We start from the raw sequence: 18165 nt of genomic DNA, 5'->3' as shown, positions 1-18165 counted from the left end.
TGTCTCCTATACCAATGTCGCATGCTCAAGTGCACACAATTGGTTTACGGCACATGGATTTATACACTAATATGCGAACACGCTATATATGCTTATATCTGTAGTTGGTTACATAATCTCAACTCTACATTTCAATCATTGAAACATTCTTCTATAATGTTATAACAATCGTTATTCACGATTATCGTCATCAAAGCTATTTTCAAGATTGAAACGTTATCATGACTTTCGACACGGATAAAGATGAAAAGTGGTTAAAGCGAAAGCTTACCAACACGTATTTCGAGAAAAAGATAGGCGAGTGAACTCGGCTCGAAATAGCAAATGTGTATGTATGAAAACTATCATACTTATACGACTTTGTCTCAAGAGTAGGAGATAGAGAGATATACTTTTGAGTGATAGATAAGTTCAAGTCTCCACATACCTTTTAGTCGGATGAACTTACACTGGTTCCTCGAGTAGTTCTTCGTGTTCGTAAGATAACCGCCATGGAGTCTGGATCTCAACTACACTAATCTATCCTAAACCGAGACTTAGATATAAGTAGTCTAGAAATCAAGACATATATTTTTTATAACTAAACTTGACAAACATGCTTGAGATAACAACACATGCGAGTTCGACCGAGCAGTGCTCTAACAATATTGGATTACAAAGTATAATGTTTATCTATTGAACTTCGTAAATGCGACATCGACATAATCTATGTAACTCGTTACTTGATTGTGTATTCAATATAGGTGTGATTTCATCATAGGAAAATATGTTTGATTACATATGTTTAAAGGAAGTACATGTACGAAACTTGTTTCGTAATCGAAAAGAAATCAGTAGGTGTTTTGGTCCGGTTTTCTATGTTCAGAACTTTGGTAAAACTGATCTTAACTTACGTTCAGAGTTATGGTAGAACCGATCTTTACCTAATTTGAGATACACGGTATAACCGATCTTAACTTATGTTGAGAGTCTTGGTAGAACCGATCCTTACCTATATTGGATACATGGTAGAACCGATCCTAGATTGTGTTGGGAGTCTTGGAAGAACCGATCCTTACCTATATTGGAAGTCATGGTAGAATCGCAAATGAGTTGAAGAAACTATTAGTTGGTGTGAGACCGTCCAAGGGAATCAATTACGCAGAGTTCTACTGGGATTCAAGAGGCGTAAGGAGCACGAATGTACCTGAATCAGTGGGAAACTGAGTTCGGGCTCAACTACATTCCAAACCAAAGTTAATTGGTAGTAGGTTAGTGTCTGTAGCGGCTTAATACAGTTTGATGTTCAATTTGGACTAGGTCCCGGGTTTTTTTATGTATTTGCGATTTCCTCGTTAACAAAATTTATGGTGTTTGTGTTATTTCTTTTTCCGCATTATATTGTTTATCTTTATAATTGAAATATCATAGGTTGTACATTGATCAATCACAGTAGATATGTCCGACCTTGTTTGTTAGATAAGACTTGATTGATCCTTGGACATTGGTCTTTGGTAAATGTTAGGTTCACAGATTCAGTTCTGTAAATGTTGTAACAACGAGAGAGAGAGAGAGATAACTCTAGACACTTTCCTTCTTTGAGTTTTAACTCTCGGAGTTGTGTTGAGTTTATCCATACAGATTTCCTACGAAAAAGTTGGTGGTGTATTTTGGTACCCCCAGTGTTTTCAGTTCAGAACTTTGGTAAAACTGATCTTAAATTATGTTCAGAGTTATGGTAGAACCGATCCTTACCTAGTTTGGGATACACGGTAAAACCGATATAACTTATGTTGAGAGTCTTGGTAGAACCGATCCTTATTTATATCGAGAGTCATGGTAGAACCGATGCTTATGTTGGGATTCATGATAGAACCGATCCCTACCTATATATGGAGACTTAGTAGAACCAATCTTGACCTATATTAGGAGTCATGGTAGAACCAATTTCCAACATTCATATATTACTGACAGTTTTGTATAAGTTTGGAATTACGGTTTGCTAAATAAGAAAGTTTCAGATGTCGATATAATTTGAACATGTATGTAATTCTTATCTTTTATTGTTCAAAGACATTCATTGATACTCAAGGTGATCCCAAACCGAAATATTGAGAAACTTTTAAATAAGATTTTCGATTATATTTTTTTCATTTTCCAGCAATCAAAACATATTTCTTGGAAAGTTATATTAGTTAAGTGCTAAACTAACATTAGATATTTTTTAAAGAGAGATTTCAGAATTACAGGTTGGATATTAGTTGGAATTATGGAAACAAAAATTAGGTACTTATTGCATATCTTGAGAATATTTTCGATTTTTGAATTTCCTTGGTGTCCAAACAACCCTGGTCTATAAATAGTTGAATCTGCATTTCTTGCAATCTATCCTAAGAGCCAGGCGAACTTCATTCGTGTTGTTTCTGGTGGAGCCGTCTATCCGGAGAGAAAAGTACCCTAATTAGGCAAAATCTCTTAGGACCGCTCGTTTAAAGACTTTTGTGGGATCAAGAAGCTCTACGAGTAACATTGGTGGGAAACTAGATAATTGCATTGTTATTTTATTTTTTTATTTTTGATTTGATTGACTAACGGTTGTTGAAAATTTGATTGCACCTAGTTTGATTATTCTTGAGAGACTTCTCTTCTGACATAAGGGTCACTCAAACTAGATCAAAGTATAGACGAGATCTCTAGAACTTTCTTTATATCTAAAGACAACTTGTGATCATCCATTATTAACAGACTCCGTTCTGTGTGTTCGACATGGCTTAATCATTATGGAAAAACATAAGCTCCACAGATAACTAAATCTTCTTTCTTAAGCATACAAACTCTGAGAGGTATTTTCATGATCAAAGTTAAAGCGAAGCTGTAAGAAATTTTGGATGTAAAAGTTTTAATTTTGGGAGTGAAAATAGTCAAATTTATTAGATGATGAGACTATGACCGTAAAACTAGTCGTCATAGGCTCAAGGGGCGCCGGCCGGCAAATTCTGAGATGATGATAGTCGCCGCGGATCGGCCTACTCTTGGACGATCGGCTAAGAATAACTCGATCGTCTCAAGTTGAGATGATCACTGTGGGGGTGGGAATTGGCAAATTAGCTTGTTTGCCCTGTGCCCACCCACCCGAGTTGCTCTAAGACTAGCATGTAGAGGGAAGTCACCCTAAGAGAAATGGTACATTACGGCCAATTCTATTATATCAACTCGTCTGTCTCGTAAATGAATCGCCGGGCTTAAAAACTAGCTCAAGTGTCTCTAAGAAAATAAGTCCAGCAGCAGCAGCTCAGGCACATAATCAACTGGATCCTTTCACATGGCATTTTTGTTTCAGAAATTTCAAAAGGTAAGTGGTTTCTTGAAACCCTAGATAATGATCTTCATTAGTTCTCTTGTAGTTCATTTCACTTGGGTTTTTATGATCGATCTCGATAGCATTATTCAGATCAATTTAGTTTTTGTTTAGTTGATGTTTGTAATTGGAAAACGAGATAATCTGTGAATTAGTGTAAATGAAGGATTGAAACCCAAAATATACATAGTTGAAGAGGATTACACGAGGCATATCTCTATTCTTGCTTCTTTTCTGTACAAGGTTAAGTTAGGATTTTTGCAAAGAACTTGGTGGTGCATCTTTGTTTCCAATTAAACCTAGTTTCCATTTTTCGGTGAGTGGCTGAATGAAATTCTTAGAAGGATGCTGTTAACATTTTTAGTAAATTAACACTAAAGAGGCTGGTTTGGCGGTTAACAGTCAAAATGGGGCATCAGGAGTTTGATATTTTCTTGTTCTGCTAATTTGGTGGCATTAACTTTGAAATACTTGTTAGGCTTAATCTGGACAAAGGGTTTGGAACTAGAGAACTGGATTTTTCATTAACTCGTTGGGGTTAGCCTATACGCAGTTTACTTCTATGGTTCTATCTGGAGACCTTTATCACCACCATATCCACCTTGCATCTTTTCTTCACTTAATTGAACTTACTATGTTGAGTGGATACCATATTAGAATAGCATGTACATTTTTTAGTGAAACGAAATCTATGGTGAGTTTTTAGCTAGAATTTCAAAGGATTAAGAGTTCAAGAAGAATTTCTCAAACTGCTAGATAAGTTTGGGTGTTGGTAGGATAGATAAAGCAGACTTGACTCCTGAGACATGATGTCTTGATATGAATTGCTTTCGTTATAGAAACAGATTTATTTTTTTCATTAATGGCTGAATTGACTCGTTTTTCTCTTGCTGTTTGTTGATATCTTGGACGCAACTCTTCCAGGCTGTTAGTGCTCTTGCAAAGAGTTCAACATTTGCCAAGGATCCGAGGCAACTTCAGTTTGAAGCAGATGTCAATAAACTCTTCCTCTACACCAGGTTGTTATCATTAATTTTCTTTCACTTTTCCGCTTGTAAAAATGTATTTCAGTTTGATGCCCCACAATTTGTTTCACTAGATATTTGGTTTCATATTTCTTGCAATGTCTTAAGTGTATTTTTGGCAGGTTATGTTTTTTCCTTATAGTTAATGTCTCCTTTCAGCTATAACTGCTTGGGAGAGAATGCAGTTGAGAAGGATGCGGAGGAGATTATCGAATTGGCTGGCAAAGCGTCTCTAACTGATCAGCAGAAACAAGTCCAAGAAAACATCCATTCTCACATCAGAACCTTCTCCAAATCAATGGATGACATTCTGCTTCCGACGTCCAAGAGGTCAGATGAGTCACTTAATTCTTCAGTACAGGCAAATGCAGTACCTCGTCGTAGTGGGCTCAGTCTTGCTGTTGGTGGAGTTGCAACTCCTTCTAACCAACCCGGTGAGTGGATTTTAGTATCCTACATCACAACAAATATTCTCTAGACACTTGTGCTTTGGATTCTGATATTTCTTGTTTTTCAGTACAGTTGTGCCTGAAACACAACCATTATTACGAGCTGAGCTGTCAAAAAGCTTAAAAAAGCATATGGGATACACTCTTGAACTGAAACCATCTCAAATCTCCCACAAAGAAGCTGGCAGAGGTTTATTTATTGATGGTGAAGCTGAAGTTGGATCAGTGATAGCCTTCTATCCTGGTGTAGTGTATTCGCCAGCTTATTACCGTTACATTCCGGGGTATCCACGAGTTGATGCTGAAAACCCATATTTGATCACGAGATATGATGGCACTGTGATCAATGCACAACCATGGGGAGAAGGTGCGGATTTGCGTGAACTATGGGATGGGTTAACTGTACCAGAATTTCATCTCAATCTCTCACAAGGTGCTGACAAAGGTTCTGATAGGATGTGGAAGATGCTTAGTAAGCCTTTAGAAGGTGGTAGAAGAGAAATTGGAATGGAGATATTGGAGCGACGAAACCCACTAGCATTAGGCCATTTTGCGAATCACCCTGGGAAAGATATGGCCCCAAATGTGATGGTCTGCCCTTATGATTTTCCATTAACTGAGAGGGAAATGAGAACTTATATCCCGAATATATTGTTTGGAAGAGACGATGAACCTGTGAAGATGAAGAGATTTGGTTCTTTTTGGTTTAAATCAAGGAGTTCCACTGAAAGTACATCAGATGTTCCTGTTCTGAAGTGTCTTGTTCTAGTGGCCACGAGGGCACTTCGCGATGAAGAGGTCCTACTGAATTACAGGCTAAGCAATTCCAAGCGAAGGCCGGCGTGGTATATTCCCGTTGATGAAGAGGAAGACCGGCGGAGGTGGAGCTAGATGCAGCCTTTATCGTGACATAAAAGAGGTAATGACTGGCTGTTTTTTAAAGAAGAGGTAGGTACTTATCTCAGAGCTCAATTTTCACCACTTCTTATGAGCGAGACAGGACAGACGTTTTATATTGGTTGGTTTAAATAGCGGCGATGATTACATTAATATTCTCTTGGAGAAAAGAGAGGAATAAATTTTTTTGTGCCTTCTGGGTCTCAATTGACAGTTAGGTGTAGTTCTTAATTTTTCTGATCACAGAGAACCAGATGTAAACTATGTTGTGACTTTGGAGTTTGTTGGTTCTTTTTCTGTTCGTTAATTGTTTATTAACCATTTTTTTTCTTCGTATTACTCCTTTTTATGCTTTTTCCTGTTGGCATTAGTCTTGAACTGGCATAGAAGGTTCACAACAGGTTACTGATGTTCTGAGTGGTCACTACAAGGGCAAGGTGATCAAGTAGCTAACTGTACATTTTCTGTTTTGTGTCTGCTTCTTCTCTTTTTAAATTCTCCCCATTCTTATATCCGGATACATCTCTGGTGCATATTTCATCTATGCTATCATTAACTTTACGGTCAAAAGAGGTAAATACGGTATCTCATGATAAGAATGGCTTGGATGCTTCATATTTTTCTAACCTTATTATCAAGTTTGTGGTTCCTTTTGTTTTTTGTACATTACTTTTGTTTGTTTGTTTATTCATGATCCAAATCCAAAGCTTCGGTTGCGCCAGTTCATCTTTAATAATACAAGATGCAAGAAGTTAGTAGTATAAGATAAAGCTTAGCAGTATTATATATGCATGGCATTTGGAAGCATGCTTCTCAACTGTCTGCAATGAACACAAAAGACTTTCTATTCATTTTGGATCCAAACTTCAAGTAGCACTGATTGCATCCAAATGGCTCTCTTAGGATTTCTTTTGCTTTCAAATAAGGTGTTAATAGAATCATTCCAATTTGGATTTTCAATTTTCTTTCGGTGATTACAACATGATAACCAGGTTATAACGATGATCACTTAGTTCTGACTTTTTTCAATCAAGAATAAATAAATATAGAACCATCTAAACACCCTCTTGCTTTTCTCACCTTCTTTTGTTTAGAAACAACTTATGTGCCCTCGGTCCTTCTATATATATACATAGACAATAGATTCAGCATTTCATATCCAATCAATAATAGCTACAACTAAATGGGTCTCTCGGCACATTTAGTTTGCTTACTCTTCTTTTACATCATTTTCGCGGTAGTGTCCCAAGGACAAGACCCTGAAACAAAGACTCGCTGATCTTGTCTGTAAAATTCCCGGACAACCCCCAGTAGATTTTAAGCAGTATGCTGGATATGTTACGGTTGATGAAGTTTACGAAAAGGCTCTCTTTTACTGGTTCTTTGAAGCAACCAAAAGTCCAAACCTCTAGTACTCTGGCTCAATGGAGGTACATAATCTTTCCCTATATTTATTTTTTTTCTAGTATTTTCAGGTCGATGTAAATAATTGAAATGATGAATTTTGATATAGCACAAAATACAAGTCGAATATTTACCAGAGAGTCAGTCTTGTTTGACTAAGGTCGTGTATGCATGAAGATAAACGTTGAGCAATTAGAGTGTGAAAATCAATCGGAAACGTCCCTGTAAGCTGATTGTGAAGATAGTTTCATTTATATTGCTAGATATTTCATGTGTTTCTTTGAAAAAGGGCCAGGTTGTTCTTCAGTTGGGTTTGGAGAGGCACAAGAACTTGGTCCGTTCCTTGTAACTAAAGGTTCTGAGTTAAAGTTCAATAACTACACTTGGAATAAAGGTGAATTTCACAATGTCTCATCGATGATGGTCTTCGTGTATGGGTTTACAGGTAAAAAGAAAAACCTTAATCTTCGTCTCTCAACCGGAAATTTTACCTCTGCCTTTGTCCCAGACAGAAGAGTTCCAGTGACTTCAATGAGATATACACTAAACAAACTTGCTCTCAATATAACTCAAGATTGGTCTCCTTGGTACAACCACAAGCAGGTAACTTTTTGTCCATAGGCCCCAAACTAGCCTGGATAACAAAAGTCATGAAATGCATAACTAAAAAGAAAGACAGTCACGAAAATTCTTGTACCAAAAAAAAAAAAAGGCAAATAAAAAATACTGTGGAGGTGCGGGGAATCGAACCCCGTGCCTCTCGCATGCGAAGCGAGCGCTCTACCAAATGAGCTACACCCCCACGGTTGATTATCCTTAATTATTTGTTAATAATATCCATTATTAATTCACTAATAAATTGCTTTTGTAGATTGGCGGTTGGACTATGAGGGATTTAACGTTTGTGACGATAAGAGGAGCAGGGCATCAAGTTCCTACGTTTGCTCCAAAACGTTCTGAGTTTGTCCGTCTGAGTTTGTCCTTTTTGTCAACGTTAATTATGATTTTTAATATTTTTTGTATATTTTCATCATCAAAACATATTTTAATCTTATTAACATCCTAGTCGGTAGCAAATTCATTGAAGGGGTCACAAACTTTAACTAAACCTTGATCCCCAAAGGAATCCAGATTTTGAGCAGTATTGTCTTCTCCTGGAAGCCACTTATGCATTCGGATATTAATATCCTTTCCATTGTTAACTTCCCAAAAACTATATTTCCTAAGATTTTCGCTATTCCTTTCCACAACCAGGAATCAATAACTTTTGTTTTGAAATTATAATCAAGAATGTCAGCATTTGGAAGATATTTAAGTTTAAATATGATAACCCACATAGACTCAGGGTAAGACACCAGTCTCCACCCTATCCTAGTTGTCATAGCTTCATTCATTATCCCAATGTTTCTCAACCCTAAGCCCCTTTCCAATTTGGTTTTAAAAATAGGATGCCAACCTTTTAGGTACAACCCTTTAGATTTACCATCCTTTTTACCCCAGAAAAAATCACGCTGAAAAGACGATTTTTTTTTAAAAGTGTATTTTAGAATCCGAAAACAGTTCATTTGGTAATTAGGAATCGTTTCAATCACATTTTTATCTAAAACACCTCTACATGCAGCAGATAAATTTATACATTTCCATCCTTTCAATCTACTAGCTATTTTTTCCATAATTGGTTCAAAACAGACAATTTTAGAAGTATTTGTAAACAACGGAAACCAAGGTATTTATCATTCATTTTTAATTTTTAAACTTTTAGAATTTTTATCATGATCCTTTGAAACTTATTGGGAACTTTACTACTGAAAAAATTCCAGTTTTCTGGAAATTAATAAGTTGCCCAGAACCTTTACAGAATTTAGTAAAAATATTAAGAATTTTTTTGCTCTCAACTAAAGTCAGATTGCCAAAAATTAGGCAATCATATGTGAATAACAGATGATTGATAGGAGGAACATTCTTGGTAATTTTAATACCATGGTATTTTATCCAACAAAGGTTTCATGCGATTAGAAAGCAATTTAGATATTATTTTATACGTCATATTACACAAAACTTATCGGTCCGAAGTGAGAAGCTTCATCAGGAATTTTGGTTTTAGGGATAAGAGATATAAAAATGTTGTTTAATTCTTTGAGTAGAAAATCGGAAGTGAACAATCTTTGAACCATATTTACAATATCCAGGAAACTAAATCCCAGTTTTTTTGAAAAAAGATCGCTGGAAACCCATCCGGTCCAGGAGAGGAGTTAGGAGCCATATCAAACACAATATTCCTAATTTCATCAAATCCTGGTGTTTCCATAAGGGTACTATTATCCTCATAAGACACCGTGCAGGGGATATTAGACATTAGGTCATCATCAACTACTAGATTAGAAGTAGAAGCCATACTAGAGAAGTGCTTGTAAAGGACTTCATTCATTTTAACTCTACCTTCCACCCATAAGTTGTTGTCATCTTTTAGAGCACAAATAGAGTTTCTGATTATTCTGGTTCTTACTGGACCATGGAAATAACCGGAGTTTTTGTCACCTAAATTCAACATTTTGTCACCACTTTTAATTTTCAAGAAAGACTCATTTAAAGCATACCATGTTTCCACCTGAAGGCGCAGATTTTTTAAATTTTCAGATTTATCGGATAAAATTTGATTATTACTAGCACTATCTAGATCATTTTTTGGCTTGTTCCAGTTTTAAGTTGATGTTACCATACTGGGTTTTATTCCACATACTTATTTTTTTCTTAGCAACAAAGATTTTTTAACCTACTTTAAAGGCTGGAGAGACATCATAATGAGTTAACCAGGAATCATTTATGACATCAATACAAGACTCATTTTCTAACCAAGTACCAAAACTTAAACGGCTTAGCCACATCATTCATAACCTGCTTAGTGCTTTGAATAATTGGAATATGATCAGAAGAAATAGAACTTAGATGAACCACCTTAGCATATGGAAATAAATCCAACCAATCTTTATTAGCTTAATATTATTTCTGTGATTCTACCATGTAAAAGGATAATCATAGAACCCCACATTTACTAGCCTTGCCTGATTAAATGCATCAACTGATTTCTCTATATCTAATCTGTTTATTCTACAAGCTCCCCTAGATCCTTCCTTATTCAAAGTGAAGTTTAGATCTCTAATTACCATCCACAGAAGTGTGGTACCTGAAGTCATCCGAGTTAGGAAATCCCAAGTTATTTTCTTGTTGTGAGGGTTTCCATAAAGACAACTAAGAATCCAATCCTTTCTAGTAATCTGACCAGTTATGAAAACATTGATGAAGAAACTTGACACCTGAATGACATATATTTTTACCGTTTCCAACCAAGCTAAAGCAACTCCTCCTGATTTACCTAACGTATCCATGACCTGTATTTTTCCTATTTGATTAATCTGAACAAACTTTATACTTTAGGTATAGTTTGTGTAGTTTCACTAAGAAATATTACATCTGGTTGAATAGACTTTACAAAAGCTTTAAAGTGATCCCTTGCATAATTTTTCTCACACCCTTCCATGACATAATTTCCATGCTTCCAAATTGAATACATTCCTTATACCAGATATAACTATGCATATGTAACACATCAATGTCAATTAGATAAACATGTGTTCCTCTATACTTACACTCATGCATGATCACCTCTTTACCAATCAGAATTCTACCAAAAGCATACTTCATATGCCCAATTTTAACAAATATCCAGTAACTTAAACCATGCTTGCATTCAATATCATTTTTATCACTCATGCTATTGTTTGTGCATTTGACATTAACAAAGTCAAGATTACTCTTGGAGTGTATATGATTGTTTGTATGGCCAGAGAGAAATATCTCGTTACTGATTCCAGCAGCTTGGTTCAGGCATGGACTAGCAGGCATACCAATGATGTAGTCATGAAACATATCAAAAGGGTCATCATGGAGCTGAACAGGAATGCTAATCATTTGAGGATTATCCAAAATAATATTGGTATCACCTTCACCAGAGCAACACGAAGAAGGAGTAGGAAAAAGCATATTAAAAATCGAATGAGAAATGTTACAAACAACACTATCATAATTGGAAGAGGAAATATATTCATTTTTGCAAAAGTTTTTCCCTAAATTGATCTCACCTGAAATCGCAGAACTCTGATCCACCTTAGTTTTCTTAGCATTCTCATCAACCACAACTGCCTTCCTTTTGTACTTCTTATTCTTTCTTTCGGGTTTCACAATATTAATATAGAAATCTAAAAGAGTACCCGCTTTTAATTGATATTCTTTTTCCTCATCAATACGTTTGACCGCCTGCTCCAAGTCCATTTTTTACCACATTCCCTTATCACTAAAGTCCTTACTGAAATTTCATCCTTTGAAGGAGAAAATACCATAACTCCCACTGAAGCTTTACCAACTTTTGCTTTCCCTTTTATTTTGTTCCTCTCATCTTCCATTCTCTTATCCTCCATTTTTTCTGTTATCTTACCTTATAATATGATCATCAACCAGATTGAGTTCTCTTGAACTCTTTTCCTCAACAACTATGATATTCTCTTCTCCACCTACGTCATTTCCGACATCCAAAAACTCCTTTTTTATTCCTTCTATCGAACCCTTAGCCTCTTATAATTCCAGTGCTGTGATTGTTGCTTTGTTTACCTCATGCTTTCTCATGCATACATGGCCACTATGACCCACATGTCCAATATCCATCAATACTTTAGCTATATCTTCACTACCAGTCGGAGTATCATTCATAAATATCACCTGACCTTCAACACAAGGTTCAGCTCTATGGTCAAATACTCTACATAGCTCACAATCCTCTATGTCATAACATTATAGTTGACTGAGACCCATGCTTCTTCTTCTTGAGACATCACCAACACCCTCCTTGGAATCGATCATGTGACATTTATCTTTATCAACATTTTAACTGTTTTATGCTCTGAAGACGGACTCATTGGCTCAGAAAACCCACATAATTCACCAACTGCTGAATCCACAACTCTATAGCTGCTGTAGTTAAGAACTTAATAGGAATTATACACATAAACACAATGAATAACTCATAACCCATAAAACGGTTGCACCAAATTGGAAACCCATCTCTGGAATTTCAATCAGTACCACCAGATAACCATCCAACACCCAAGTCCCATCATCTTTGATTCTCATAATATCGACTTCATATCCAAACTTATATAGATGTAATTTAATCTTGCTCCAAATTTCTTGATACCAACTTCTTTGAACATTGTCCAAGTATCTCTAACTAGTTTCCTCACTCTGCTTGTTGAGATAGTAAAAGGACAACAGATTCTGCCTAACATACCCAGACTATAATCTTCTTTTTCTTTTTCTAAAACCATATGCTTATCTAAGTAGACAATTGGTTTTATTGCACTTTCTAAACTCAGATTATTCTTCATACTGACAGCTAAAGTATTCACAATATCAGAAGAAGACTCAGGATTTTGACAAGGTTTATTTAAGGAAATAAAAGTTGAAGCTATATGCAAGATTTTTTTTTTTTTTTTGTGATTATCCTTTAGTTTTAACTGATATTTATGTTTGAAATTTTTTGTATCCTAATCAACATGACACCAACTATATTGAGACATAACCATTGGAATAAAATCAGGATTAGGTAAAATTTAGTGATGGCTCTGAAACTCATTATAGTATCTAGAGGCATGGTCTAGAACTAAAAGATGCCAAACCAGGGAATAAAAGATAATAAAAGAACAAAGTATCCACGAGTTACCATCAATTAATGGTAAATCTTCTACCTATCTATAACGTGCTAGATATGGCATGATATAACAGAGCAACAAACATAGAGGGAATCAAGCTGGAAAAAAACTGAGAGGAAGAAACCAGAAATTGAAAATCAACAGAATACACAAAAGGGATTAAAAACCAAATCAAAGAAGAAAAGCAGAAGAAGAAACGTGAAAGAAACTGAATCCCAGAACACAGAGAAGAAAGAACACAGTCACCTAAATGATATCTTGAATGAAACCTCACATCAACCTGAAAATCACACAACCAACCACTCTACCAAACCAGAAAGGTTAGAAACCAAATGAAATAATGGAGCCCTTACCTGTTCGAAATAGAACCTCTCCACCTTAAAAACCAAGTAAAACCAGAACACAATCGAAAAATCACGAAGAAACCCCACTGATCACTACCCTAATCCAAAATCGTGAAGAGAATCGACGAAGAAAACCTAATTTTGACCTAAGTCAACGCCCTAAAGAAATCACCTTTGAAAAGCACTGTTTCAGACATGTCCCAGCTTATAAGAGTCAAACTAACATTACTAATTGATTTTCAATTTTTCTCTGTCAAAAATGACTTGAACCAAAATCAAATTCAAATGTTAAGTCAAGAGCAAACATCCAAATTGACTTAAGATCAAATGGAAAAGAAGAAATTTATTTTACTTAAATGAAAAGAAAATTTGTTATGGACATATAGATGATTTTAATATTTATGATCGCAAGATTGTTGTATACAGTAAGTAAGGAATTGGAAGCTTCAATGAAAACAAATTTTGTTTTGCAACTTATACAGAAATAGTTTTTTTTTCTTCCAAATAAATTAAGGTGTTGAGCTTTGGGGAAAATAGATTAAGGCCTTCTTTTTATGTTTAATCTTGATTCAGTTGGATGAGAGATCATTATTTTATTTATCTTGATTCAACTAATTTTTTATTAAAAAATAAATAAATAACGTAGTGGTAAGTAACGAGGTTTGACTCTTAAAAATAAGGAATTATTTGGTCTCAACTGTTGCCCAAGTCTTCAAAGCGAAAAAAAGTAAGACGAAGATTGAAAAGAATAGATTGTTAAGCTTGGAATTAGAATAGTATTTGCCGTTTATCGGCACAAATAACTCATAACATGCTCATATAATAATTTTTTCATACAAATAAAGGTGATGTATTACTATAGTTCTCGACTGGAAGCAATTACCTCCTATACGACGCAAGTTTCTTCCTAGTGTTCCAGTTTCAACCAATGTCGTAGTAGGTTCTAATGTTTCAATTTTTTCCGCATTATATGGTAGTAAGAACACTCGTTGTCTTTATCCCTCTCTTCGTATTAGAGATTGAATTTTTGGAAAATCATGTTTAAAGGTTTTTTTTTTTTTTTTTTTAAAAAAAAAATGTAGCCCATGCTATTTTTATTGATAACCCAAACAGACAAATATATCAAGTTTGATCTTTTATAGTTATTATCTCTAGTCCAAAAATTAAGCTTAGTTAGGTTGAGGGGTGATCCAACCTGTTCTTATTTATTATTTTCCATTAAAACGCCTTAAAGAAAATCCAATAATATTCTTAGTTTACGTTTTACTTTCAAGTGATGCGTACAAACTCATAAAAAAAATCATTAACTATATGTTCTCTTTCAATAACTTGATAAACAAAGATTATTAACTAAAAGAAACATCAGAATCAACATCATGAAGGAAGAAATTGAAAAAGTGATGATTTTATAAAGATACCATAACAAAATAAATGAATTATACCTATAAATGGAGAAAAGGGGCGCGTTGATTTAGAATGGTACTCACCATGACTATGTCGTGAGTTTCTTGATGATTAGGAACACCTACATATGCATAATTCTCTGATAATATAACCAGAAACTCATGAAGATCAAAGATTTGAGCTCCTTTAGTTTGCTAATTTACATATCATAATTTATTTCTATTAAAAACAAAAAATGACGGTGCTATAATATGATATCAATCATATATAACCGCGATAAAAAATATTAACTATTGATGAACACTAAAGAAGAATGAGTTGGATCAACATCTTCTCGTATAAAGCTTGATAACAATAACTAAAAAAGGTTAAACTTGATTTATTAGTCAATCTAATTGACTAAGTCTCGTGGGTTATATTTGAGAAAAGACTAAGCCATCCCATAGCAAGGATGGGCACTGCCTACCCTACGAGGCTGGCTCGCAAGCCTAATTATGTTATACTTAGGACTTCAGAGTCCATTTTGGCATACTTGCCTACCTTAGTTGTTGACAAATTTATTTTTCCCATGCCTATGTGGATGCCTAACTCCGCCCCAAGTGATATATCTACCTATTTTTGTGTATTTGAAATTCACTTTTCTGAGAAAGATATAGAGAATCAGAAAAGAGCAAAAAGTGTGGTGTCATCCATCACGGATATATATAGGATCCGGTCAAATGCTTCGAGCATAAACCATGACAACTTAGAGAAGCAGCAATATCAAATACACCTTTTTTCAACAATTGAAATCATATGCATTCATTTCTCGTTGTACTACACTACCACTACTACATAAACTAAGACAATATGTTGAGAGGGATCACTTAAAAGAGGCTTAGGAGCGTGGCACCACCTAAAAATAAACAGTGTGAAACACACGACACCTTGTTTAACTATCTTTGTTTTTTAATGATCATCATATATACTTTATAACTACTTCTGTTTTTATTTGTTAAATATACTCATCACAACTGTTTAATAGATGTCTGGATTCTGGATAGCATTTTGCTGGATTTCATGGTCGGATCCAATATCTCAAAATTCATGTTTTAGATAGCTTCCATGGGAGTTTATTAACATTTTTTACCATTCACAACATCTCCAATAAAAAATGAAAAATTTAATTTTTAATGACACGTAGGATAGACCTTTATCTTAAAGTCCTACAAAATAGGAGGATGAAATACTAATTTTAAAGGTTTTGAAGAAAGTGTTATTTAAACCTTCACAAGGATCTTCATGTCATATTTTTAATTTTTAATAATTAGTTAAAATACAATCAGACGGTTAAGATTTCATCACATAAGATTTTATAAGGGTCAAACCTCTATACTATTGTAGATAGTTTATTAGTTACGAGGTCCTACATATGCTATATGTGCAAATCCTCCTAAATAAGGGTCTTAATAAAATTTCCACGTAGAATTTTTAACACCCACTGTTGGAGATGCTCTTACAGTAAAACATAGTTCCACTGATTTTTAGAAATCACTTAAAGGGAGGGTGATTTATCTGATTGATGCGCATAAATTCGGGAGACAATTTTGTGATTTCCATATGAACTCAACCTCAATCTAAAATTGTGATTTTTTTTTTTTTTTTTTTGTACTATCATTTCTTTAAATTGTAAATATGTTCATTAGCAAATAAATATTCTGCAAAATATAAGTGAAATGTCCCCAAAAATGTCCAACCAATGTCATTGTAATATAGGATAAAGTTACTGGGTGATGATACCAATAACATGAGTTTGAAATCCACCAACATCAAATTCTTTACAGATCAAAAATAAATAAATGTGAGTTCTTAATTTCATCATAAAGGAAACATACATATGGCAAGGAGTCCAAGGACCCATTATGTTTTTACAAACAAGAACATCTTAGCAGGCTTGATAAAGCCAACCGTCTTTCCAAAACCTGATTTCATGCCCGTACTAACCCCGGACTTAATGTTTTAATCATGGATTTCTCGACACCCTCAAGATTGTTGATCCATAAAATGTTTTAGGAATTTTTGCATGTCTGACACATATTTTTCTTCAAACTATATTTTCCATGGCCGTATATAAATGTGTATGACAATTACATTTTCTGCGACCGTATATAAAAGTATATGACAATTACATTATTACCAGTTTACAGGTAAGTTTTTGATTTTTCTGGATACAAATGTTGAATAAACATGTAAAATCTTTAAGATTTTCCTTTTCTGTTTTGAACTTTTCATGGGATGTAAGATTAATTCAGCTAAAAATTCATTTTTGTTAGAGTCATATATAAGGTGTTGCTTATGATGGAGATTTGAATGAATTGTGTTAGAGAATCGCTTGGTAGAACCTATAGTATTGGTATGTTAAGTTTGTTATCAATGTTAGGTGACCAAAGATTTACAGTCTACTAAAGTCAGTCTCGGACTAAGATTAGAGCATGGTAGTTGAGTATCAAAAATCACCTAATGCCCTCGAAGATTAAAAGACTGAAGATCATCAATAAAGGTATATGAAGATCGATTATCCTATTTACACATTATTTATACCACTCTATCTTCTGAAACAATGTCGCATCACTTTAGAATATGATGATTTTCAAAGAAGAAGTTTCGCATTCAAGCTTGTGCTTGACTAATAATGAAGCATGAATCAAGCATTGGATGTTTGTAGGACTTATATATTTTGAGGTTGAGAACAATTTTGTTGTTCAAAAAACTAGGTCTGTGAAAGAAAAGCTTAACAGTATCAAGTTGTACATTTGTTCATGAACTGAATTTTTGGTTATCGAACTGTGCATAAAATTGGTATTACTGAATTTCAAAGTGCACAAGAGTTTATGAACCGATTTTTTAGTTCGCGAACTATGCAGTTTCAAGATGTTCCTGGATCTTTTGAATTTTGCTTTTGTGCTCTTTAACTGATTTTCTAGTTCATGGACTACATACTTTTGGGTATGCTCATGGAACTCCAAAACATATAAAGATCACGAACAAAGTTTTCTAGTTTCCGAACTGGTCTGTTTATGGGTGTTATTAAACTCCAATTTACGTGATGTTTCACGAACCTTACTTGGTCAAGTGTGAGCTATGCATGGTTCATCAATCAACAAATACGCAGGTGCATATTCTTCTTTATATTACAACACAAACTTCTCACATTCTTTCATAGTTTTCATTCATTTGAGTCAATATATATATATTGAGAATTTAAAGTTTGGTTGGGATCAAAGTAATTTGTAAACACGGTAACTAGTTCACAAACTTTCTTTAATCACAAGAAACAATTGCTTAAACTTAAAGAAATCTAACTTATTTCATCACTATAAATAGATGACTCTCCTCAACTATGAAATTCAATACCGGCAATGATGTATCGTAGTTGTTAATAGGGTCGTCTTCTAAATACCTACGTTTCCTCGAGAAACATAATTAGGTTACGATTTTGAAGTCTTCACTAAGAGATTCGTGAAGCCCGGTCAGACTATATTTTATATGATATATCCTTGGTAT

At 34.6% G+C, this 18165-nt stretch overlaps 1 protein-coding gene and 1 non-coding gene across 2 annotated transcripts; one reads left to right on the top strand and one right to left on the bottom strand.

The window, feature by feature from the left end:
• Positions 1-3078: 3078 nt before the first annotated feature.
• Positions 3079-6044, top strand: LOC113303415. Its single transcript, XM_026552447.1, has 4 exons — positions 3079-3331; positions 4262-4356; positions 4522-4796; positions 4885-6044. The coding sequence occupies exons 1-4, from the start codon at positions 3302-3304 to the stop codon at positions 5700-5702; spliced, it is 1218 nt and encodes a 405-aa protein (XP_026408232.1). The 5' UTR covers positions 3079-3301; the 3' UTR covers positions 5703-6044.
• A 1797-nt stretch (positions 6045-7841) lies between these two features.
• TRNAA-CGC lies at positions 7842-7914 on the bottom strand. The gene has a single exon. It is a non-coding gene; the product is annotated as a tRNA-Ala (tRNA).
• Between the last annotated feature and the right edge of the window lie 10251 nt (positions 7915-18165).

This window comes from Papaver somniferum, chromosome 8, assembly GCF_003573695.1.
Source record: "Papaver somniferum cultivar HN1 chromosome 8, ASM357369v1, whole genome shotgun sequence".
NCBI lineage: Eukaryota > Viridiplantae > Streptophyta > Magnoliopsida > Ranunculales > Papaveraceae > Papaver > Papaver somniferum.
The sequence above is the reverse complement of the archived record's forward strand: the minus strand, read 5'-3'. Positions and strand labels throughout refer to the sequence as shown.